The following is a 27,286-nucleotide window of genomic DNA, read 5'->3' as shown; positions in this document are numbered from 1 at the left end:
AATGCTTTCTGAGCTTAAATATTACACTGTATTTGAGAGTAAAGATATGTATTTGAACTTCAAAAATTATGAAACAATGTGTTGTTATCACCATTGCTTACACTGTAGTAGCACTCTACGTACAATTTTTTATTACAAACAATGGGAACATTGTCAAACCCACCAGTGGGGAGTTCTAAAACATATTCAGATAAATTCACATATTTTTATCAGCAAAATCGAGGAAAAACATGCTACCTACTACTAAATTAATTTATTCAAATTCATTTGTTTCCCAACTAGCCATTAACGATTATGATTATTGAGAACAAATAATCGACTTGAAATCAGTTTGGGTAACAGAAGATTGACAAGTACAGGATATGAATTCCTTATTTAAAGTATATCTGATTCCATTACAGATTATTTTTCTTAATGACAATATTCAGAAGACAAACTGCCTAGGTTTAGCAACAATTAAAGACATGAATGTGCCCAGTATCTGCTCAATTGCAAGATGTGACAATTGGCAGAATCTGGGTAAATTACACAGAAGTTCAGCTCAATTGTATATTTAGATATGGTACATTTCATTCGACACTCCCAGGTCCCAACAGGTGGTTATTGTGACCACTGGACACAAATGGTTGTCAGGCATCTTTTATTAACTCTGACCAGGGTTTTAAAGCAAGCAGACCGGACGCTTGTCAAAGTTGAGACACAACACGTAGGGATCGTCACTACATACAGCTAAGAAAAGGTATGACAACAATGGTTGCAACATTTCATCTTGACAGCTGTAAAACAGCACCTCCCTTTCCTCTCCAATGAAATAGATTGGCAAAGTTTCTTGTTAGGTCCTAGGTCACTGCTCTCTAAAAGATTCATGTATGCAATATACAATGAAATATGGAAGCTTTTTCAAATGGAAGCTGTTGATCATCTAAGGCAACTAGATCAAGCAAATTTAGAGACAGCATTAGCTGTTGTTAATAATGATATGAAATCATGGTACACTCATATTTACACACTTAACAACTTAGTACCATCTGCAATTGATATTATTCAAAATGGCATGCTGTTTTAACAACATGGTCAGAGTCAGCTTAGATCCTTAATGCAGCTGAGTTGAACGTTACAGGTTCTGAAATCAAACCAAGTGTCCTGGAAGCACGTGAACTTTAAAGAGTTATTCTAGACCATTGATCTAACACGCAAACACCAGATAATAGCAAAGAAGGATGCAACATACACAATGCTAATGCTGGGAACAGCACTGAAGCATTGGGAACTGCCATGGACCATGGGCCAGAGTGGAAGCCTATACCAGTATCACAATTTGACCGGAAGGGCTCCTAAGTGGGCAGACAGTCATTAGAGGAGGAGTCACTGGTGGTATCCCAACTGAAGGCCCCTGCGGCTCAAAGGGACCCGAAGGCACATCAGAGGGAGTCAAAATAGCACTCAAGGTTTGCAGCATAGATTGCATCTGAGCTTTGGTCGGCAATGGCCCAGTCAGTCACTTACAATAGTTGAGTTATACATCCAGATTTGGACACATGGCCAGGGTTGTGCTTATAAGGGGAAAACAGGGAACAAGTCCCTCCAAGAGAGTACCCAGTTCCCAATTATATATTTAAAGCAAAACAGCTAATGAGAAATCATAGTTCAGTAGTCAAGGACCTCATCAACCTTCACCTATGATTGATTATAAAACTCTGTGCCCAACAATCTTACACCATTGATAGACTTAGAATACCAGCACATGTCTAACAGCATACAGATATTATAACCCTTTCTTTATGATTCAAAGTACATTTTTGTTATATATGGAAAACTTCAATCGATCTGAAAAACATTTCTTACCAAAAATATAGGTTCTCCGAAAGGAGAGAAATCGACAGCAGTAACTTTACTTGGTCTGGTTCCTCGCTGATGCGGCCTATAGAGCTTCGGAGGTACTCTGCTTCCATGTCGAGTGCCATGAAATATTAGACCCTGTAAAAATATAATCAATTAAGATGGATGCAAACATTCTTGCAATTTAATGCCTAAGATAAATGAAAAGACATGGAAACGGACCCCTTCAAACGGAGACCATACCTATTTCAATTTCTTACTAACCTCTGTATTGTTTATCAATATAAAAAGGCATACTACTTCCTATATTTTGTTGGGTAATGAAGTAATTGATAAACAGACCACTTGGACTTCCTTTCAAAACTATTACAATGTGCTTGTATTATGTGTGACATGCATGGAATGGTGGCATTTAAATAAACATGGTAAGTACACAAAAACAAATGTCAATTCAAATCAACACAGTTGCATTTCTTATGTGTAAATGATGGCGAGACAGACGTTAGGCAGTAGTATAAAGGACCATTGCCCATGTGTTATTACAAACTGCTTAGGTAAATATGAAGCCATGAGATACAATGAGGTGGAACACAGAGATAAAAGGTGGGGGGTTCACTCGAAATTGTTGGGGTTGGGCAAAGAACATAATATTACAGGTTCTAATTGATCTGATGATAACAGAAGGGTTACAAGAAGTATTTTAGAAACTGTGGGTTCTGCGTAGAGAAAGCTGGAGAGAAGCAGCATGTATATTGAGACAACTCCTGGTCACAGCTCCTATTTTGGGTTAATCTATCAAGAATGTACATATAGTTGAATATACTGAAGACAAGATGGTAAAAGAAACCTGCATGTTTTTTGGTATACTCAAATTTCAACACAGGGGCCTTTCATGGCTGAATATTGATGTGGAACACGTTTTTCCTCCCCATCCAAACAGAGTGAGGGAACAAAGATGGCAATCCTCTGTATGCACTAGGTGGCAGAGGAGTAGCCCCAGGGTGAGAGTTGTTAGGCAGGCTCTAGACTGTGACTGAGAATGGGAGGAGAGGTATCCTGCAAGAAAAATCTCTGGAGGCAGCTCCGTCTCTAGGCCGTGGAGACTGGGTTGCAGTACCTGCCCTTCCAACTGAGAGAAGAGATCCAAAGTGAGAGGAAGATGGAAAATGAATGTCTCAGGAGGTCTTTCAGCCTGTCCTGGGCAATGAGAATGGCCTGGTCTCAGTCTAGGCGAATCTTCCTCAGAACAAGAGGAATCAAGGGTATGAAAGGTTATATAAGGAAACAAGTAATGAAGTGGAAATGTTCCTTAGAACCAGAGGAATCAAGGGCATGGAAGAAAACGTGGTGAAGTGGAAAAGTCCACCTCAACCGAAACACAAAACACGAAGGCTCCCCGCAACAGGTACTGGAAGGCCATGACTCTAGACAGCAAGTGTTTTCCTGAGTGGTGCACACATCAACCTAAGGCATGCCTCAAAAGGCAAGGATGTTTGGCAACTCGTAGTCAGCAAGTTAATGTGACTAAAACTGTCTATTCTGATGTTGAGATAGTCGACCAGATGACTGGCGACTAGCCAGATCCATTCCTGGTGCGCTTAGCCTCAATGTTCCTCGACAATGAAAGTGAGATCCTACTCCTCCCTGTTTGTTAATGTACCACAACGCAGTCATGTTGGCCCTCAAAATCTGAACAGACTAACCTTGAACGGAAGAAAGGAAGGAATGCCTTCATGGCCACTTGAATTTACTGCAGTGAAAGCAGGCTGATGTAAAGAAGCTGCTTCTCTAGAGCTAAAGTCCTCTGATCGCCCTTCCCTCCAGATGCACTCCCTACCAGATAGAAAAAGCATCCATCACCATCGTGATCACCTACAAACCCATTGCTCTGGCCAGTGGGGGTACAGTATCCAGGCCCACTCTAATGATGGGTCATGACGCATCACTCTCCTGAATAGCCTTATGAATTCCGACATGCCTCAATGGTAGGTCTGCTTTGGTGCTGTTGGAATCCGGATTGGGCAATCAACAAGCCTAGGTTTCTGCAAGGGGCCAGCACCCCAGGTATGGGTGCAGGGAGCTTCCAGATAGGGTCAGCGTCTCAGGACCTCAGTAAAGTGGTGTGGCTGACCTCCTGGGCTCCAATCTTCTCCTGGCTCGTTGTTCCCTCAGAGGGCATGATGGCCAACAGGACAGAGTACCGGACTTTGCAAACGGTGCCTGGAGATGTAGGGAAGCAGCTCTTCTGCTCCAAGGGAGATCGTTCCAGGTTGTTGTGGTGATTGGCAGTCCTCCAAAGGTTTTGGGAATGGTGCCTAGCTCTTGGTGAAGTCATCCCAGCAACGGTCCAAGTGCAAGCAGCCTAGCAGGTTTTTGTGCAAATCTTTGGCGCAGGTCTTCAGTTCTCGCTGTCTTCGGTCTGTCTTCCGTGTTCTTTGGTTCTCAGTATTCCAAGTCTTGACTTGATTTGCTTTCCTGGTGCTACAGGGCCCCGTAAATATTCAATTTAGGGTCAGTAAGGGTAGTGAATGGTAGTAGCCAAAAGGTCACCACACCCCGTAGATGACCATTTTGTGTGGGGAGTGGGCATCATCCCCCTGTCCCAGAATTCCTAATTCCACCACACACGGTGGAATTCCCTTTTTCATGTACACTTAAGGATGCCCACCTTAAGGGTGTGACATGCCTCCTAGCATTGCTAATTGTCCTACCTGTCTGGGTGCCAAATAGGCCTCAGGATAGGAGGTTGCCTCTCCCAGGACTGGGAGAAGCTGGAGGTCACATATCACTGATGGCAGGGAATTTAAAAATCCCTGGCCTTGGTATACAGATTTACTAGCCATCGTGGTGGCGCAGGTGATAATACCTCCTGCCAGGGCAGGCACTGTTTCTGACCTCGGGGAGCAGAGGATCTCAAGGCCAGGGGGTCAGAAACTCATCTGTGGTGGCATACTGGTCTATACCACTAAACCAGCACATCAGAGGACTAGTAGGTTTCAGGGGGCACCTCTAAGGTTCCCTCTGGGTGCATGTTATAATAAATCCAATACATGCATCAGTATGGATTTATTAAGACAAGGTGCTGGATACCAAACTCCCCTTATTTTCTATGCAGCCATCATGTAGCTGGGTCACCCGGGCTGACCAGTGTCCAGTACATACTTTAAGATGGCTGCCCAGTCACTTACAATGTCTAGGAATACAACTAGACACCACAGGCATATCTGCTCATGTAGATATGTCCTCACATGTATTATAATGTACCCTGCCTGGGGGCTTCTAAGGTCTGCTGGTTGGGTGACTTACATATAATGCACGCTGTAACTTTGGCATGGCACACGAGTGCGCCATGTTGTGTTTTCACTCAGGGTCTGCACGCTGACACGCAGTCTACGATCGCATGCTGTGTGCAATTTGTGTGTGGGTTCTTTAGGGTGGAATAAGATATGTTGCAGCCCTTAGGGACCCTATTTAGTACCCATGCAGTAGGTACCAGGAGTACCTTTTACTAGGGACTAACAGGGGTGCTAAAGTCCTGTGCAAATTGGGAAACGGAAATACTTTGCTTTAAGAGCATTAGCACTGGGGTCTGATTAGTCAGTCAAACATCAGCATCTAGTAGCTCTAAACAGAGGCAATAAAGTGGGGCGCATCTGCAAAGAATCCCAGTTTCCTACACGAGACAATACACAAAGGTTTTGGTTTTTAGAATACTAGAAGACAAACAGAACATTAGGGGTGCACTTACAAAGGATACCCATATAGAAAGTACCCTGGTAACAGAACGATCAGAACACTACGTGAGTTTGCCTGGTTCGTTACAAGTGGGCTATTTTGTCAAATCTGGTAATCTGTCAAAAGAAGTACAAAATGTAATTCTTAATGATCTATTTTTTATCTTCTGAAAGACAACGAAGTAATATGCATGTATGTATTTTACTATCAATTAAATCTAAGAAAAAAATAATTAAACAGTAGTAAAGTCACTCTGCAGTAACTCACAATATCCGTTCCGATGATGAAATGATTGGAATCCGAAGGCAGAATCTTAATATTCAATGTTTGAGGAATCCCTTGATAGTGTATGTCTTTGGAGAGAAAACTGCAGACAAAGACAAAAACGTGCAAACTTAAAATACAACAGCGACTTAACCTTCAAAGTCATATAGGCAATAAGCACAGTCATGAAATACAAGAGCAGGTGCGATAGTCTGCATCTCTCTGCACTGGTTGGTGGTGTCCCCAAATGAGGGATCTACAAATATACAGCATATGACAGTTACATGGAAGGTACCGATCAAAATAAGAGTTATATATGTCCGGTCCTAATATGGCCATGTTTCACTGTCCACCAATTATTTGGTACGTGCATATCACAACGTTTCTCAATAGTATAGCAGTGTTAACACCCAAAGGTATCACACTACTGGCAGAGGACCACATTTAAATGAATAATTCCCCTATGCTAATGAAATCTGTCTTGTGTATGTGTTGACCTGGTGGAGTCCTCTGCTTAGGGGCATTTAACCAAGGCAGAGCACTTATATCTATACTGCCAGCCTTTCTATAAATTGCCGGGAATTAACTGTGATTACCATCCAGCACTATACTTTCTGTAATAAGGTCCTACAAGTGTACAGAAGATTGAGAACACAATTTGTGTACCATATGAAAGCATTTGGTACTGCTGCAGTGCAGTGACACCTCTAGTGAACAATAACATTGTAAAAGAATATATACCTGGACTGTTCCCCAAAGGCACCCTTCCTTTCTCCTAGCTCACCAGTCAAGATGTCAAATGTCTAAATCCACAATATTAATATTGTTTCAGTATCCTTTCAGTGAAACAATGATAATACATTGCCTCAAAAATAATTTTGTAATTGATGTACAGTGCTCAGATACCCCTAAGCTGTGGTTTATACAATAGGATGCTCTTTATAACTATAAACAATTCAAATTGCTTGGATGTAGACAAATTATAATACATCTTTGTTAAATTGTGATTGTTTCTTACTACATAAGACATTATACAGTACTAAAGTCGATTAGTGAATTAAGTCATGAATCCTTGCACATAGATAGCAGTACTATCTAAGAAAGCATCACGGCAAACACATCACTTCTTAAGGTCTGCTAAAAGCAGTTCAGAGTTCAAATTTGTTTAGCAGTCAGCGCAAAATATATTTTCTTTGAAGTTTAGTTGAAGATACCAAGTCTATCTCAGGCCTTGGTTGGCTGGACTTAAGTCCCTTTTTCAAAAAATACCTGATCATCTTATCAATATGCCTGGTCAAGACTTAATCAAATAACAATTGCTATATCGGTGTGAGCAACTCTTACCTGTCAAGCAAATTAATCGTGGAGCTGTGTACTAACTTCACTTTTCCGCCAGGAATTAAACCTGAAAAGCAAAACATGTGTCAAAATTGAAAATACCAAGTGTGACAATCCTCAAAAATACTAATTACGGAGTACTCAAGAGGAAAATAAATGACAGTTAAACTGAAAGATGCAATTTGATACTTTAAGAACAAATTAACACAACTAGGAAGAGAACTTTGTTTTACCTCATGCTTTCCACTCTCAGCAGCCTAACATTGGTGAGTAACAAACTAGTCACTTGTTAAAACTGGATTAGTTCATGTGTTGACAATAGGTACCATGAGCTTCAGATTGACTGCCTCTGGCCTTAATGTACTTTAGGGGTGGTTGGCCCACTATAGGTGACCATGACTTGACTTCGAGCTCTAATGACGCAAACACCATGCGGAACCGCATGAAGTCATCTGACGGCGCACAGGGGCACAGATCACACAAAAGTTCCCGGATCCAGTTTGATGCCTGGGAAATTCAAAGGTAAGGAATCTGCAGCTAGAAGTCTCTGTCAGATAAAGTTTATTTCCATCCGTTTCTTTCAAGCCTTTGAGGAGAGCAGACAGAAAAACATTGATTAGAAAAAGTGGAGTGCCAAACCTATAATTGGAATCCTATTAACCTATCCCTGTACTTACCTTCACCAGATGGGGAGGTGGGTGGGAATCAGTGAGGTATCTCAGGTGGAAACAGTATCCAAAAGAAAGGCTGTTACTTAAGGTAAGTAACTTTTCCTTCTGATGGCTAATTCTACCTACAAATTCCTTAGCTGTTGAATAGATTCCTAAGCAGTACCTTACCCAGACGAGGGCTGATGGATAGATAGCTATAGAAATCTTGCAGCACAGACCGGGCAAAGTGCCCATCCAAGCAGTAATGTGTGGCACAAGCTCGTAGAAACACCCATGTTGCCGCCTTGCAGATGACTGCAATAGGAACGACTCCTGTGAGTGAAGAAGACAAGGTCTTGGTTCTGGTGTAGTGAGCTCTCACTCTTTCAATTGGCTCACTTTTGGCAAGTGTGTAGCACATTTTGATACAAAGGATAATCCATCAGGATACTGTACATTTCTACACAGTGTTTCCATTTATGTAGACAAAGAATTGGTTATTCAATCTGATGTCTCCAGTATGGGCAAGATAAAAAATAAACACCCACCTAGGGTCCAAACGATGCAGCTATCCCTCCTCCTTTCTGGAGTGGGCTGGGTGATAAAAGGATGGGAGGATAATGAATTGACCCACGTGGAAATGAATAAGCACTTTTGGGAGGATATCAGCCCCAGTGTGCAACATCAGCTAGTCGGGAAAAAACAAATGGCAGGTAGGCATTCAGGGCCTGCAGCTCACTGACCAACCTCGTCAAAGTGATAGCCACCAAAAAGACTATCTTTTATGGTTAACAACTGCAACTAGCAACTGGCAACTGTGAAGGGGCTAAAAAGGACACCCCATCAAAAATGTTAAAACAAGATTTAGAGCCGACGCATGCAAAACAAAGGGAGTTGGAGGGTTCAGATTGGTAAACCCTTAAGGAATTGCCCCCTATAAGATCACTTATGTGGGAAGTGGGCATTACCCTGTTCCAGAGTTCCCAGTTCCAAGATGGCAGATTTCTACATTTCGTGTCCACATCAGGATGCCGACCTTAGAGGTGGAACTAGCCTGGGAGTTGGAACGCCTCTCTGACTACTAACTGTCTGGTGGTGTCAGGATAGTCTGAACTAGTCAGGCAGTATGCTGTACGTGGTAGGTTTCTCAGGGGACACCTCTAGGGTGCCCTCTGGGTACATGTATTAATAAAACCATCACTGGCATCAGTGAGGATTTATTAATATGAGATGTTTGATACCAAACATTACTAGGTCCAGTGAAGCCATCATGTAGCTAAGGAACTCGTATTGACCAGTGTACAGAAGCAGTGGCGTTGCGTGGGTTGTCAGCACCCGGGGCAAGGCAAGTAATTTGCGCCCCCTAACCCGTGGATTTTAGCACTCGCGAGTGCGAGCGCGCCCCCCCCCCCCCGATGTTGCGCCCGGTGCGGCCGGCCCCCTCTGCACCCCCCACGCTACGCCACTGTACAGAAGATACACTTAAAATGACTTCCCTTATCACTCACTATGTTTAAGAATCGACAAAGACACAGCAGGGGCATATCTGCTCTTGCAGATATGTCTACACATATAATATAATGCACCCTGCTTTCGGGCTGTAAGGGCTGCAGTAGGGGTGGCTTACATATATTGCACGCAGTGTTAGGTGACATGGCACACAGGCTGTGTGCAATGTTGTGTTTTCACTTTTAGTTGCACCAAGACACGCAGCCTGTAATGGCAGTGTGTATGGACGAGGTGAGGGGTCCCTGAGGGTGGCGCAATACATGCTGCAGCCCTTGGTGACCCTCTTTGATGTCCCCACACTTGGAACCTGGGGTACCATTTACTAGGGACTTACAGGGGTGCCAAAGGTATTGCTAATTGGGGTACAATTTCGGTTTTAGAGAAAGAGATGTGGCACTGGGGACCTGAATAGCAGGAACCCAGTGCACTCTCAGTCAAGACTGCATCATGTACTAGGAAAAAAGTGGGGGTGACGGTGTCAAAAAGGGGCACTTTCTTACACTTTCTTTCCCCTGACCGCAAATTCATGGTAATGGGTTTTTGGGTAATGTTTGTTGTTGTATTGTTTGTTTTGTTTATGGAGTTGAGACTTACTTTGCATATTTGCAGTGGGAAATTTCAAACGGAAACTATTGTGTCAGATGTGTAGAACTCCGCAGACATTAAGAACTAGAATTTTATCGCACTAACATATTAAACCTACATCCTTTAAACTTTTATTAATGTCACAGACTAAAAGAAAAGGACATGATCGGAGATGCCATACCTGACAATTTGCAAGTCATGAACATAGACTATCAATGGAGTATTTTTTAGGTATTTAAATAAAATAGCTTGATCAATCATTTTATATGCATCTTCAATATATGGGTAAAATACAAGTATGTGTTTAATGATAACAAACCACGTAAAGCACTGCAGAGTTAGGCTACTATGAACATTGTTTGTTTCAAGACTAACCAATGTTATTTCTTCCTATTTCTACAAAACTTACCTAAATCGCTCTGTGAACCAGCAAGATCTACCTTCTGCATCTCCATTACTACCTGAAAGAAATTATATTATTAAGCATTACAAAAGATGACAACAATAAGGCGTTTTAAGAGCCTGCGTTTAGGGCTAAGGCCTGCACTAATTTTGCAGCAGGAACACTGTGTATGTACTCGGTTCAAAAGATATGTTTAATTGTTTTTTAAGCAGTAATAAAAAGTGAATTCATATTACGCTGTGTGCCAAACACAGCATAACGGAGAAACTAAATCCCACAAACAGGAAGAACCTGTTTCAAACAATTGTGAGTACATACCAAATCTAGTTTTGATATGAATTTCATCCTGAAACATTTCATGTCAGAATCTATGCATGATCGGTCAACATAATCCAAATGTTAATGTATATATTCCAATAACCTAAATATAATTTCATTCACAGTGGATAAACTGTCCTCTTGCAAATACACAGGAATCAAAATCCTCTCAGCAAACAGATAACAACTACAGTTCATCTATCACTCCCTACTTCAGCCGAACATCATATACCTTGGGGATAACGAGGAAGACTTACAGGCCTCCACCCTAGATAGCTTTCTCAAGAATCAAAACCTACTGCAAGCCTGCATGGGTAATATCCTTTACCATGCTGTCTTTCTATGCATTTCTTATTTTGCGGCAATTTCACGCAAGGAGAGCGACCCCTTAGGCAAGGGTCGCTCCCCTGGGGGGCAAATTTATTTTAGGCTATTTCTGCTCCCCTTGGGGGCCGATCGGCCTATTTCTATTAGGCCGATCTGCCCTTGGGGATGCAGAAACCACTTAGGCACCAGGGATTGGTGTGTGTGTGTGTTTTGTTTGGGGGGCAGCCCCTTGGGTGAGCGTCGCTCCCCATGGGGGCCCATTACTGTTGGCCATATCTGCCCCCCTTGGGTGCAGATTGGCCTATTTTTGGAAGGTCCATCTGCCCCCAAGGGGGGCAGAAAGCCCACCAGAGGCCAAGGAAGATTTGTTTTGTCCAAAATAAGAGGGTGGGGCAATTGCCATACCCCCCACCCCAAATAAATGGGGCCAAAGATGTTCTGTCCACCAGTGGGCAGATGGGGCAATTTCCCCTGATCCACACCCCGGGGGGGGGGGCAGAAAGTCTACTAGATGCCAGGTAATTAAAAACAAATAATATTTAGTGGGGTGGTGGCTACCAACTTGTATGGGCCTGGTTATGCCCACACCCCAACTGAACGGGGTAACAGTCTTTAAGCTCTCCCCCGCACACTAAAACATCTTATCCCATGGCAAGCAAGAGGACATTTGATTACTTTGGGTTTTGGTTTTACATTTGGGCCATGAGAGCTTGGCTAACTCTCAAAATCGTCCCACTTGGAATGGTGAGGGCTGCACTTTTTGGACTTTGGGATGCTGCCATGTTGAAAAATTCACAAGACCTAGACTCATCTGAAAACTAAACATCTGGGTGATTCCAGGGTGGTGTGCTTCACATGCACCCGCACCATTTTCTTACCCAAAATGCCCTGCAAACCTCCAACTTTGCTGGAAATCACACATTTTTCCCACATTTTTGTGATGGAACCTTCCGGGATCTGCAGGAATCCACAAAATTCCTACCACCCAACATTGTCTCATCTATACTGATAAAAATTCTGCTGCACTTGTCAGCCTAAAAATTTTATTTATCAAACTGCCCTTTTGGACCCGCTTTGGCTCCCCCTCAGTTTCGATTTTTTTTTGGCTCTTCCCTGGCACAGGCACTTGGGCCCACCTACACAAGTGAGGTATCATTTTTACCAGGAGACTGAGGGGAACGTTGGATGGTAGGAAATGTGTTCCGGTGCTGTGATCCCACACAGGAATGTGGGAAGAATGTGATTTTTTTAGCTAAATTTGAGGTTTGCTGAGGATTCTGGGTAAGAAAACATTGGGGGATCCACGCAACTCACACCTCCCTGGACTCCCTCGGGTGTCTAGTTGTCAGAAATGTCTGGGTATGGTAGGTTTCCATAGATGGCTGCTGAGCCCAGGACCAAACACGCAGATGCCCCCAGCAAAAACAGGTAGTTTTGTATTTGATAATTTTGATGTGTCCAGATAGTGTTTTGGGGCATTTTCTTTCGCGGGCGCCAGGCCTACCCACAAAAGTGAGGTACCATTTTTATCGGAAGACTTGGGGGAACACTGGGTGGAAGGAAATATGTGGGTCCTCTCAGACTCCAGAACTTTCTGTCACCGAAATGTGAGGAATTTGTGATTTGTTAGCCAAATTTTGAGGTTTGCAAAGGATTCTGGGTAACAGAACCTGGTCAGATCCCAACAAGTCACCCCATCTCGGATTCCCCTAGGTGTTTAGTTTTAAAAAATGCACAGGTTTGCTAGGTTTCCCTAGGTGCTGGCTGAGCTAGAGGCCAAAATCCACAGCTAGGCACTTTGCAAGAAACAGCTCTGTTTTCTTTGGGAAAATGTGATGTGTCCACATTGTGTTTTGGGGCCTTTCCTGTCGCGGGCGCTAGGCCTACCCACACAAGTGAGGTACCATTTGAATCGGAAGACCTAGGGGAACGCTGGGTAGAACGTAATTTGTGGCTCTTCTCAGATTCCAGAACTTTCTGTCACCGAAATGAGAGGAAAAAGTGTTTTTTGGGCCACATTTTGAGGTTTGCAAAGGATTCTGGGTAACAGAACCTGGTCAGAGCTCCACAAGTCACCCCATATTGGATTCCCCAGGTGTCTTGTTTTAAAAAAAGGCGCAGGTTTGGTAGGTTTCCATAGGTGCCAGTTGAGCTAGAGGCCAAAATACACAGCTAGGCACTTTGTCAGATTTCAATGTCAAAATGTGATGTGTTCATGTTGTGTTTCCTGTCGCGAGCATTAGGCCTACCCACGCAAGTGAGGTACAGTTTTTATCGGGAGACATGGGGGAACACAGAATAGCAAAACACGTGTTATGGTCCCTTGTCTTTCTCTACATTTTTTCCTTCCAATTGAAAGACAGTGTATAAAAAAAGACGTCTACAGGGAGTGCAGAATTATTAGGCAAGTTGTATTTTTGAGGATTAATTTTATTATTGAACAACAACCATGTTCTCAATGAACCCAAAAAACTCATTAATATCAAAGCTGAATATTTTTGGAAGTAGTTTTTAGTTTGTTTTTAGTTTTAGCTATGTTAGGGGGATATCTGTGTGTGCAGGTGACTATTACTGTGCATAATTATTAGGCAACTTAACAACAAAAAAATATATACCCATTTCAATTATTAATTATTACCAGTGAAACCAATATAACATCTCAACATTCACAAATATACATTTCTGACATTCAAAAACAAAACAAAAACAAATCAGTGACCAATATAGCCACCTTTCTTTGCAAGGACACTCAAAAGTCTCCCATCCATGGATTCTGTCAGTGTTTTGATCTGTTCGCCATCAACATTGCGTGCAGCAGCAACCACAGCCTCCCAGACACTGTTCAGAGAGGTGTACTGTTTTCCCTCCTTGTAAATCTCACATTTGATGATGGACCACAGGTTCTCAATGGGGTTCAGATCAGGTGAACAAGGAGGCCATGTCATTAGATTTCCTTCTTTTATACCCTTTCTTGCCAGCCACGCTGTGGAGTACTTGGACGCGTGTGATGGAGCATTGTCCTGCATGAAAACCATGTTTTTCTTGAAGGATGCAGACTTCTTCCTGTACCACTGCTTGAAGAAGGTGTCTTCCAGGAACTGGCAGTAGGACTGGGAGTTGAGCTTGACTCCATCCTCAACCCGAAAAGGCCCCACAAGCTCATCTTTGATGATACCAGCCCAAACCAGTACTCCACCTCCACCTTGCTGGCGTCTGAGTCGGACTGGAGCTCTCTGCCCTTTACCAATCCAGCCACGGGCCCATCCATCTGGCCCATCAAGACTCACTCTCATTTCATCAGTCCATAAAACCTTAGAAAAATCAGTCGTGAGATATTTCTTGGCCCAGTCTTGACGTTTCAGCTTGTGTGTCTTGTTCAGTGGTGGTCGTCTTTCAGCCTTTCTTACCTTGGCCATGTCTCTGAGTATTGCACACCTTGTGCTTTTGGGCACTCCAGTGATGTTGCAGCTCTGAAATATGGCCAAACTGGTGGCAAGTGGCATCGTGGCAGCTGCACGCTTGACTTTTCTCAGTTCATGGGCAGTTATTTTGCGCCTTGGTTTTTCCACACGCTTCTTGCGACCCTGTTGACTATTTTGAATGAAACGCTTGATTGTTCGATGATCACGCTTCAGAAGCTTTGCAATTTTAAGAGTGCTGCATCCCTCTGCAAGATATCTCACTATTTTTGACTTTTCTGAGCCTGTCAAGTCCTTCTTTTGACCCATTTTGCCAAAGGAAAGGAAGTTGCCTAATAATTATGCACACCTGATATAGGGTGTTGATGTCATTAGACCACACCCCTTCTCATTACAGAGATGCACATCACCTAATATGCTTAATTGGTAGTAGGCTTTCGAGCCTATACAGCTTGGAGTAAGACAACATGCAGAAAGAGGATGATGTGGTCAAAATACTCATTTGCCTAATAATTCTGCCCTCCCTGTATTTGAGAAATGCCCTGTAATTCACATGCTAGTATGGGCACCCCGGAATTCAGAGATGTGCATATAACCACTGCTTCTTAACACCTTATCTTGTGCCCATTTTGGAAATACAAATTTTTCTTGATACATATTTCTCACTTTTTATATTAATACAAATTAATTGCTGTATGCCCGGTATACAATGAAAACCCGTTGCAAGGTGCATCTCCGTGATTGGCTCTGGGTACCTAGAGTTCTTGAAGAACCTACAAGCCCTATATATCCCCACAACCAGAAGAGTCCAGCAGACATAAAGCTATATTGCTTTCAAAAATCTGACATCGCAGGAAACAGTTACAGAGTAAAACGTGGAGATAAATGGCCGTTTTTCTCACCTCAATTTCAATACTCATTTATTTCAGCTGTGATTTTCTGTAGGAAACACTTGTAGGATCTACACAAATTACCTCTTGCTGAATTCACAATTTTGTCTACTTTTCAGAAATGTTTAGCTGTCTGGGATCCAGCATTGGTTTCACACCCATTTCTGTCACTAACTGAAAGGAGGCTGAAATCACAAAAAATAGTAAGGATGGGGTATGTCCCAGTAAAATGCCAAAATTGTGTTGAAAAATGGGGTTTTCTAATTCAGGTCTGCCAGTTCCTGAACGCTGGGAAGATGGTTATTTTAGCACTGCAAACCCTTTCTTGATGTCATTTTCAGGGAGAAAACGACAAGCCTTCTTCTGCAGCCCTTTTTTCCCATTTATAAAAAACAAAAAAACAATTGCGCTGTATTTTGGCTACTTTCTTGGTCTCCTTCAGGGGAACCCACAAAAGTCTGGGTACCTCTAGAATCCCTAGGATGTTGGGAAAAAAGGACGCAAATTTGGCCTGGGTAGCTTATGTGGAGAAAAAGGTATGAGGGCCTAAGAGCGAACTGCCCGAAATAGCCAAAAAAAGGCTCGGCACAGGAGGGGAAAAGGCCTGGCAGCGAAGGGGTGAAACTTCACTAGGAAGCACTTACAAATATAAACATAACAGGCATCCCCTGCTGAAGTTCCACTTCTGTAACTGACAAATTATTCTAACTCCAGTGCTTGGTGAAACCAAAGCAAGTGTGTTTACTCGTCATATCGAGAAAGGATCTGAAATCCTTTGTGGAGGTAAATGTTCCACTGATCTATTGGCGCAATCTGTATGTGACTGTGACGAGTGGGTTCTTTCTTGTTCTCTCCTGGTAAGAGCAGGGTAAATGGTTCTTCCTTTAAAATGCTATGAGTATGTAAATGTGAAAATCACCTGGAAGCTGCACCTGCTTGGCCCCACGCTGTCCACCTTAGTAGTATGCAAAGGTCTTCACACCTTTTGCCAGGATGATAGAGAGCTCACCAAAGGGCCACTCTGTGCGTTTTGCGCCAATTTTGATGGCACGTTCTTGATGCTGAGGAAAGAGGACATCTCCACAAAAACAAGGAAGCACTTACTTCATATAGATAACAGGAAGGATCCTGGTTTTACCAAAGCTTACCAAAGGGCCCCCCTGTGCATTTTGCGCATATCTTGATGGTGCGTTCTTGACGCGAGGAATATGAGGACATCTCCGCAAAAATAAAGACGCACTTATGTCATATAGATAACAGGAAGGACCCTCTATAGGAGGATTCATGTTATCACAGAATTCAAGAGAAAGAGACACAAGAAACAATCCCATTGCCACACGCAAACAAGGTTACTAGTGAAATTTCCTTGTGGTCCATTACACAGCTGTAGTGTAGAACACACAATGGACATTTACGCAAGAAGGCAGAAAGAACTGCACTTAGGTAGATATTTTGTGCAAAGCTATTTTGTGGAAAACTTGTTGGATAAAAGGGCAGATGAGATCCATTTGTGGCCGAGTCACTCACACAGCTACTTACACACCCACACAGATACTCACACACCCACTCACAGACACACTCAAACACTCACAGACCCATTCAGATACTCATGCATCCATTCACAGACCCAGCTACACACTCATGCACCCACTCACAGATCCACTCAGGCACACACCCACCCACACACAGTCCTAATCAGAGATGCACGCACCCACTCACAGACTGACTCAGAGACTCACGCACCCACTCACAGACCCTCTCAGTGACTCAAGCCCCCACTCAGAGACTCACACACCCACTTACAGACCCACTTAGGCACTCACACACTCACTAAGAGACTCCTGTACTCACACATAGACCTACTTAGACATTCATGCACCCACTCACACACCCACAGACACTCACACACCTACCCACAGAGACACTCTCACCCCCACAAAGACCCTCTCACACCCAGACACTGTCACACTCACTCTCACACCTAGAGACACCCTCACACCTATTCTCACACCCAAAGGGACAGGTCCTGCTGTAATTAAAATTACTTTACGTTAAACAAAATTCACTTAAAAAAGCAAAGGTTACAGGGATGTTATAATTAGGAAATAGAATTTTAAAAAAACATAGAAATTCATTTAAGAAACCCAAAGGTTACAGGGAAATTATAGTCAGGTTCTGAATTTACTTGCACAAAACCATAGAAATTCAGCAGTTAGAGTTATTTCAAGCTACTATAACTCACGTCCAAAGGTAACCATAACCCTTGCACTCGCCATGCACTGCTAATTACTCAAGATATTACAGCACTCATGACAACTTTTAGAACGTCAATACAGCACTCATGACAACTTTTAGAACGTCACTAAAACATCAATGAAACATTAGCAGTCAATTTATTGAAGAAAAATATAAATGTGTGAAGCAATGAGGACCGGAAAGAGCAATGGAATGCTCATGACTTTCTGTCAATTGCATATATTGGCAATTCATATGCAGTAATATGTGAGTAAGTGAACCAAGTGCAGACAAAGCAGTACTCAAATGTGAAAACATGTTTAAAAACACATATACATTAAGGCACTGTATAGTTCTCCTGGTTTTTCACAATATTTGTTGATATCAATCTGAGGGTGTTGTAATTCAGAATCCATACTGCTATTAACTCAAATGAAAACCAAGGAGGGTATGTCGATGTTTTGGACCCATATACATTTAAGGGTCTCCTCAGGACCAAGTCATCTGACCATTCAAACAAAATGTGAGTCTGGTTAAGCCTCCCACAGAGTTTGAAGTAATGTTCTAAGTATTCAGTACACTGTCTTGTGCAATCATGTATCACTCCTAACAATACAGGACTGTTTAACTTTAAAGTGAATATCCGTGAGCTGTAAAACCATCTGCTTCACAGTTTGCTGCCACATAATCTTCATCTGAGTTTACAAGCTATTTTATTCCAACCAAAGAACTAAAGCTTAATGTGATGCACATGGATCATCATTCTGATTCTGCCACCTGGGCCACAGAGGAGTAAAGACTACGTTGGATTTTTTTTCTGCAATCATTTTGGTGACCTACAGTCCATACTGATGCTCAAGATATTGCAATTTCTTTCCCAGCGATTATTAAAAACATATTGTTACATTATAAACCTTTAGCAGTTGCTACCTGAGCCATGGTATATGATCTCTTTTGAATTTATGAGAGATTTTCCACATTCAGAAGGGTTTCAAGTTATAATCATTACCGTTAATAGTTTTTCAAAGATAGCTAATTTTTGCCCCTTTCTATGCTACTAACAGCTGACATGATGGCTCAGTGTTTTTGACATTTTTATCTTTCTGGGATACCAAATAAACAATTTCTGACAGAGGAACTCATTATCTTTCATGCTTTTGGCGAGCTCTTTGTGAATCACTAGAAAATGAGCTCCACTATCTTATGGTTATCAACCCTGGCTTGTGGCAAGCAGAACAATTTATACTGTCTTTAATAGTTTTGAAACTGTGTGTTTCTCATCCATCTACTTCCAGTGTCACCACAAAATATGGGCTATGGTGTGTGGTTACCATATAGTGAACATTCTTTGAAAGAAACGTCTTCAGTCCATCTCCCCTCTAGAGGTTTGACCATTTTTTCCACTGACATTCCCATAAACCTACAGCTTCAGGATGGAGGCATGTTGATACTTCTAGGTTCACCACAGCTGGTGGTGGGGTTATTCGGCCTGACATCCATGGAAAGGAAGAGAGCTTGTTTTGGATCCTCATGATTAATGTGTAGTGAGGAGACATCTTTCATTCTGCCTAGTAATCCTTATTGTTTCAGTGGTTGGGGTCTGGCAAAGAGCAGGTTGACGTGTTGTGTAGAACAGCTGGGTTATGGAATGGCCAGCGTAGCGCAAAAGCATGGTGGAGTAGAAAGATATCAAACATGAGGCTTGTCTTCTCACATCAGATAATTCTGGAAACAGACATTCTCCTGAAGCCTTGAATTAATTCCTTTCCAAGACGGATACCTTCCTAGTGTTTTTCGTCTGAAGTTCCCAAACAGTGATTTTTTTCCAGTAGGATAATTTCCTGCTTAGCCTAGTTCATATATGAGAAGGCTTTGGTCCAATAAGCATGCATTGCAATGCAAGTGTTTCCGATATTTTTTTATGTTTAATGCCTTCTCTTTTGAACATGTTTATTGCCCTCTCTTTTTTATATGTTTATTTCCCTCCTGATGGATTTTTCTCCCCAAGTTGTGATTACTTTTTCAGTAGCAATATTCTTGTGGATATTCTTGGGAAGACTGTTTGGTAGGCACATTCTTAACCCTGAATTCAGGGAATTATGGTGTGTTGCTTGTCAATTCTTGTATCATTTCTTCTTTTTAATGAAGTAGTAGTAAACAAGAAGTCCCACTATTACCAATGAGGTTTCTTCTACTGTTTGCTACCTTTTCCTCAAAATTGACCTGTTCAAGGAGATACTTGACACTTTGCATGTGTATATTAAGAACAAGGTAGAAATATGCTACTGGGAGTAATTGCGCTTTCTTCAAACTATCAAGAACAAAAAAAGAATAATCTTCACCGCACCATTCTGTGACAGTGATGGCACCACTGATCCTACTAATGATTTGTGATTTTATTAGTGACATGAAGGGAAGTACAATAAAGGAAAGCTCATTATAATTGATAAACATCTGATTTTAAGGTGCTAGATCAGTCTCCTAATTTTCCTTCAGCTAAAGACTTTTTAGGTGAATTAGTATGTTGCTCTCTGCACACAACTTTAAATTTCCTGTAACTTTTTCTGTGAATTAATTTATTTTTGTTATCATTTGGATTCTTCAAGTGGTCCTGTAGGGATGGTCAATGATTGTTCCCAAAATACTCTGACTTAACCCTCAAGCACACACTGGACAGTCTTCAGTCTAGCCAAGGGAGTTGTGTTAGGGACAAACTGTGCACTGATCACTTTCACTAAATGAAGTACACAACTGCCTCCTGCCCATGCTCACGGAGTGCCCACACGGTGTGACCACCCTGGTCACACTGCATGGTATTCAGCTATGCCCTATAACTGGATTCCCTCTCCCTAAGTAGACTGACAAAGCTAAACTAGAGCGTGGTTAAATTAATTAATTTTAAACTTGTAAGGCACAAACACGGTGCGAAGGCACTGCTCTAATTAAGCCAAAACAAGGAATCAACTAGATTTTTGAAGTTTTAGAAACTGAGTCACTAGATGGCAGGGGTATACACCCTGTCTCAGTGGGGACCACAATCCCAGTGAGGATAAGTCTGATATACACCCTATATTAACCTATGCTCACCCTCTGGTAGCTTGGCACTAAGTAGGCAGGCTTAACTTAAGAGACAACAGTAAAACAGTAAAAACACCACACAAGAAAAGCCCACACAAGGGTAAGACAATATATCTTAATTTAATGAACAAAGCAAGACTCAAACAACAAAACTCCGAAGTTGAGATATGCATTTGCAAAGATTATCTGCAATTGTAGTGCTTAGAAACTTAAGGGTCAATTGGGGATATCTGGTTGCTCTAGACCTGAGTAAATCCAAAAGTTCAGGCCAACTGCGATGGAGCACAGGCTACCTACAGGGCTCAACCACGTCCCAGTGAAACAGTACCTTGTGTGGAGGGTTGCATCGATGCTGAAGATACGATGCAAGGACTACGGGAGACTATAAGATGTCGATGCTTTGGTTCCGATCCTTGCAGTCCGAGATGCGTCAAAGTTGAGCTGCACATTGATTGTTGCAATGTCCTTGAGGTGCTGCGTCGAAACCTTTAAAGTCGTTGCCCAGCTGTGCAGCTGGCAACGTGAAAGCAAAGCATCGATTCTGAGCCACGCAGTGCGTGCAGCAATGTCTTCGCCCTCAGCGCGATGAGTGGGCGTCAAGGAGAGATGCTACGGTTCCGATTGTCACAGTGACGATGATGCATGAATTTCGGTAGAAGATAGCTGCAGAACCCACTTCCAAGGCCCAGGACTGGATTGGTTCCACCTGGCTGGGTAGGACTCACAATTGGCAGGGACCAGGAGCTGTAGCAGAGTTGAATGAAGTCTTTGATGTACCTGAGACCTCAGAACAGGGGGGCAAGCGAGCAAGCCCTTGAAGTAACTTTGGTTCTGGGGATGATGTGGGTCCAGTCCTTTTCACCAAGGCAAGGAAGGCAGCAGGTCAGCACAGGCAAGAAAGAAGTCCTTCCAGGTCAGCTGTCCAGCAGAGTAGCAGTCCTTATAGAAGCACAGCAGTCCTTCTTCCTGCCAGAGTATCCACAGGTCCAGAAGTGTACTGACTTGGTAGATTCAGAAGTCCGGTTCGTATAACAAGTGGTGTCTTTGAAGTGGGGGTTACTTCAAATAGGGGCTTTTAAGTGCATAGAGGTCCTCCCTTTCCTGCCCTTGCTCCAGGCTCACCACAGGGGGGTATGCAGCTCCTTGCGTGGGGACAGGCACAGCCCTATTCAGGTGCAAGTGTCAGCTCCTCCTCATCCTTACCAGAATGGCCCATCAGGCACACCTCTGTTTCCATTGGGTGGGCCAGTATAGAGGGAATGCACAAAGCCCAGCTGTCATCAAACCAAGACATGTATTGGAGGCAGGCAGCAGGCACACATGACGTAATAGAAGATGCAATTTTAATCTTAAATTGCATTTGGAATCATAATTCCAGCTTTATCATTAAGGAGTACTTATTATTACAAGCCCATAGGTACCACACACAACAGTCTTACTCCTACTCATTAAGGAATCACCAATGTTAGCCTATGAGAGGGGTAGGCCTCACAATAGTGAAAAACAAATTTGAGAGATTTCCACTACCGGGACATGGAAAACGAAAAAGTAAATGTCCTGCATTACACTGCATCCTGTCCTATGGCCTAGCTAGGTCCTTCTTATGTGTAATAAAAAGGGAGTTTAGGGCTTGGCAAGGGGTTTTAAATGCCAAGTTGACATGGTAGTGAAACTGCACAAAGAGGTTCTGCAGTGGCAGGCCTGAGAAGTTTAAAGTGCTACTAAGATGGGTGGCACAATCAGTGCTGCAGGCCTACTAGAAGCATTTAATTTATAGACCCTGAGCACGTATAGTGCACTTTACTAGGGGCTTGTAAGTAAATTAAATTTGCCAATTGTGGATACATCAATGTTGTTATGTTTTAGGGGAGTGAGCACATGTACTTTAGTACTGGTTAGCAGCGGAAGTGTACCAAGAGTCCTAAGGCCAACAAAACAGACCAGCAAAAGTGAAGCAAGGCAGGCAAAAAGGTTGGGGGGAGACCGCCCAAGACTGTCAGGTCTAACATGGAGGTTTTGAGTTATCTTTACCCAGGAAGACTACCTTTTCTTAAAGTGCAATAAGCATGGCATTTTACTGCTTGGCACTCACATATAAAAAATACTAAGGCAGGCAAACAAAAATTTGGAAACAAAAGAAAATAACAGTATCATGACTGAAGAAACAAGAAGCAACATTAGGTATAAAGTGAGCCTGAAGGAAGGAAGAGTTTATATATTTATAGCAAGAAACACAATTCAGAGTGATTTAAACATAATAGACTTCACTGGTAGGAGTCAATAGGGCATCACAAATTGACTAGAGATGTGGGATCAGCAAGTAAGGTTGAGAACAAAGCTGGGCAATCAGGTTCTGCATGATCCGGGGTGAAAGGCCATCATTTAAATGCCCCACTCCAATGGAAAGCACTCTTCAGAAGTACCTCTGCTTTTATTGGAATTATGATTTAAAGGACTGGTTGTCTTTGAAGCTGCTCAAAAGATCTTACACACTTTCAAACAAGTGATATTTAGGTTTGCTGTCAAACAACGCTATTGTATCAGTATAGAAAACAAAGGCTATGAAAAAAATACAAAGGAAAGGGTCAGAGGTGGAAGCATTGAACCATAAGAATGAAAAAAGTAAATATGCGAGAAGACCCTATACAGGAAACAGGGGAGATCCTTAAAGCATGAATGGAAGGGGGTGAGCCACTCCTACTTATCAGTCCAACAAAACATCATTGGTTCTGAAAAGTGCCCAACTCAAACCCCAATTTCATGGAGTCCACACACAAAGATGAAATGAGTGACAGTATGAAATCCAGCAGAAAGTTTCAAAGGGGAAAGAGCAGTGACAGCGCCTGAGTCTAAAACACCACAGCATTTGTCCAGTTCTCCCAATGGAATAAATTCCCTGCCTGGGCCAGAAACTGTTAGAACATTAATGGTTCCCTCCTAATCAAGCCCCATCTTGCAGCGGCTCCCTCACACTCTAAACATGTGACTGCACACAAATAGGGAGTACAACATGCCCGCACGAAAAAAAATGAGGAACCCTCTGGCATAAGAAAGGTCTTTCTATTGAATTTTTCTCACACAGAGCATTAAAAGCCTAATGTCTAAGTACCTTTGAGATTGCAATCGCTGAGAGTTTCAGTGTACAAAACTCATTTTACGATTTGGAAAAGCTTCTCTGACTCATAAAATCTGATTTTGCAATTCATACCGAATCCTAATTTGGAAAGGAGGGGTCCCCTTAAAACTGCTATTTGATTTGATATGTCTCAGTGGTTTGCAATCACTATTCTTGTCATGAACCAATATTTACAAGCTCATCAAAGGAGATAGTCACCAATTTATAAAGAGGAAAGGCTCCCTTTCAGACTCTGCCTCAGGGTATCAGGTATTGTCAAGTGGACAACTGCCAGTTCTCACTAATATTTTCCAAACGATAAACCTTTATGTTTTTTTAAAGCAGTACCAGTGCCTTAAAGGAACTTGGGCTGCTTTAAATAGAAAGGTTTTCCATTTGAGAATGGAAATATTGAGATGCTGTGCTGTGGTCCCTTGCTGGCCACCATACCTATATTTGCAGCCAATCACAGGGAATCACAAAGTATGACATGCCTAGTTAATAGTCATTAAGCAGGACATTCTGTGACCCCCCTGCAAATGGTGATTTGTAAACCAACCTAAATGTACATAGGTCTGTCACAAAATCAAGGTCCATTCGCAAACAGCTGGAGTCCAATTTGCAACCATTATTTGCAAACTGTCTCTTAGTACATCTGGTCCTAGGCCATTGCTACTTCACCAGCACAAGAGCTGAGTGAAGGTCCCATGCCCCTAACAGCAGCACAGCTTCTTCAGTATCTTTTTTGTTTTGTTATGATTTTCTTTGACTTCTTCCCAAAGTATCCAGTAGTGAGAGCCTGTGACTGTGTGAACCTGGCACTGGGCGTAGGCCCATCGAAGCCCTGTGCCCACTCTGCCTCCAACTCAGCAAACAGGTCAAGCCATGGGATGCAAGGACAGGATGTAGCCATGTCCTATCCCCGCTTCCATGTTCCACAGGACACATCATATCCAGCAAGCATTAAGCACACAATGTGGCATTCAGGCAAGACTAATTTTTGGTCCTGCTAATCAAATGGACAGCAGGGCTCAGCTGTTTCTCAACAAGCTCTCAGAACCAGGCATGGCTTTTGGTCTTTCTCTGTATCAGCTCTGACAATCTTTGGCATTCAACTGTGCTCAGTAAGCTTTGGGCACAGGGAGTAGTCTTGTGCCATGCCTTGTCACCGGTTTCTCTGACCACAGAACATACAGTGTATGGCCAAGAAGTTGTGGCCTTTGGCTACCACCTTCACCTAGTTCCCTTGTGCCCAAAACCTATAGTAAACTAACAGTGCAAGGTGTGGCCATGAGCACAGTCTTCATGCCCCAAAAGTGTGAGAGCCAAGCATGACCTTTGCGAAATGGAAATCTTTGTTCATATTTCCACTGGTGATACATTCATTTGTAGTTGCATATAGATTAAGGTGGTCGTTTCGAAATTGGCAGTAAAAACCGCCACGGTGACAAATATCCGTTCGGCATATTATGACACACACCAAAACAACAGAATACAGCCACCTACACAAATCCTCCAGCCCAAAGGTCAGTGGTAAACTGTCGGTACCAACACCTATACCGTTACGCCAACAGAACAAGTCCCACCACATCATGACCCACGAATCACCATGGCTGACATCCAGTGGCGGTAAACCATTGGCGTTACACAGCGCTACGCTCAAAATGGAAACCTTAATACTAAACTACACAACATTGGCCAATTCAAACAACACATACCTGCCACACACACCACACCCACCCACCCACACCAATATAAAACACACACCCACATTACCCACAACCCTTTACGAATACAAATCATTGCCACCAGACAGACATCAAGACCATTGCGACAAATACACACACCCATACATCCCTCACGCACTCCACTACGCATACCCAATCACACCACCCACCACCCTCACACTTGCACACAACACACATGGCCCCACAAAGGCACCCTATTTCACAGATGAGGAGTTGTAGTCATGGTGGAGGAAATAGTCAGGGTAGAGCCACAGCTGTTTGGAGCACAGGTACAGCAGATATCCATTGCAAGGAAGATGGAGCTATGGCGGAGAATCGCAGACTGGGTGAACACCGTGGGACAGCATTCAAGAACAAGGGACGACATCAAGAAGAGGTGGAACGACCTACGGGGGAAGGTACATTCAGTGGCAGCAAGGCACCAGCTCACCATACAGAGGACTGGTGGAGGACTCCCACCTCCTCCCCCACAGCTCACAGCATGGGAGGAGCAAGTCTTGCCATTACTGCATCCTGAGGGACTCACTGGAGTAGACTGGACACTGGTAAGTCAACATTTACCACATATCACCCCCCATACCTGCATGTCATCACACCGCCTCACCCTCACTCCCATCTTTCCACTCCATCCCACACACTGCACCTACACATGACTAACCACAATGCCAAGCCCTGCATGCCATACTAATGCATGGACATCCCTCCCAGCCCTGCATGGACACCCATCACCAAAGCATGCACAGCATACGGTAACTAACAATCCCACAATACATCACCATACACAATCAAAGGTGGCAGGGCAAAAGCAACCATAGAGGGGAAGACAGGGATGTACAACATGTCACAGGCATGAAACATAACACATAACTTACATCTCAACAGGTGCCCCAGCCAATCTCAGAGGAGAGGAGGTGCCATGACTATCCAGTCCCCCAACAGATGATGCCCCCAGCGATGACAGTAACTCTGGACTCCAGGATCTGGATCAACAACCTGCCCCATAAGGGACCACTGGCTAGTCGGTCACCCCAGCCCACTCCCAGTCCACAACAGAGCCTCCCCCATCAGTTACCAACACCACTGCACCCATTCAGCATACTCACACCTCTGTCCCCAGGACACATCAATCAGCAGTGTGCCCACCTGTACAGGGACCCCAGTCCACATCTCATACCCAAGACAATCAGGGACCTGAGGTCAGTGGCAGTGGGCACACTGTTCAGGGGACAGGGGTAGCGGAGACTGGGAGGACTGCCGTGCATGAGGGGGAGGACAGGCCCAAGGAATCGACTCTCCAGTAGGCACTCGCCAATGTCCTGGGGGCCTACCAACAATCACAGAATGCGATGGGCCAGATCCGGAAAAACATGCAGGAGAACAAGCGGCTGCAGGAGGAACACCATCAGGAGATCAGGGAGGACATTCAGGCCCTCAACACCACCATGATCTCCATAGCAAGGGTGCTGGCAGACATGGCCAACATCATGAGGGAATGGACTGAACAGCAGCGGGCCCCTACCACTAGCCAGTCTGCTGACCAGCCCACAACATCCGCTGCAGTTAATGAACAGGAGGCCCCGCCATAGGACCCACAGGCCACCAGCACTCCTCCCCCTGCAGAAGGTGAACCACCCACAAACGTTCCCTGTGAACCAGTCAGAAGCCAGAGACACTTGACAAGACTAAGACCATCCCCAGGAAATGAGACTCTCCTGATTGTCCCCCTTGTGTCCTACCCTGTCACCTTGTCTACTTTGAACTGCCATTGCTCCCTTTCCTGTGGCCCCTTGGACACTGGACATAGCTACAAACAGACTAGAACAATACCCTGGA

General features: G+C 43.4%; 1 protein-coding gene across 2 annotated transcripts in view; it reads right to left on the bottom strand.

The window, feature by feature from the left end:
• DYNC2I1 (dynein 2 intermediate chain 1) overlaps positions 1-27,286 on the bottom strand; it is a 436,420-nt gene that overhangs the window by 64,425 nt on the left and 344,709 nt on the right. For both annotated transcript variants that reach the window (XM_069211167.1, XM_069211168.1), the window contains 4 exons: positions 10,330-10,381; positions 7,183-7,243; positions 5,842-5,941; positions 1,846-1,977 (listed from right to left, as the gene is read on the bottom strand). In XM_069211167.1, the coding sequence (XP_069067268.1) occupies positions 1,846-1,977; positions 5,842-5,941; positions 7,183-7,243; positions 10,330-10,381 (345 nt within the window). The remainder of the gene's footprint in view (positions 1-1,845; positions 1,978-5,841; positions 5,942-7,182; positions 7,244-10,329; positions 10,382-27,286) is intronic.

This window comes from Pleurodeles waltl, chromosome 10 (genome assembly GCF_031143425.1).
Source record: "Pleurodeles waltl isolate 20211129_DDA chromosome 10, aPleWal1.hap1.20221129, whole genome shotgun sequence".
Lineage (NCBI taxonomy): Eukaryota > Metazoa > Chordata > Amphibia > Caudata > Salamandridae > Pleurodeles > Pleurodeles waltl.
The sequence above is the reverse complement of the archived record's forward strand: the minus strand, read 5'-3'. Positions and strand labels throughout refer to the sequence as shown.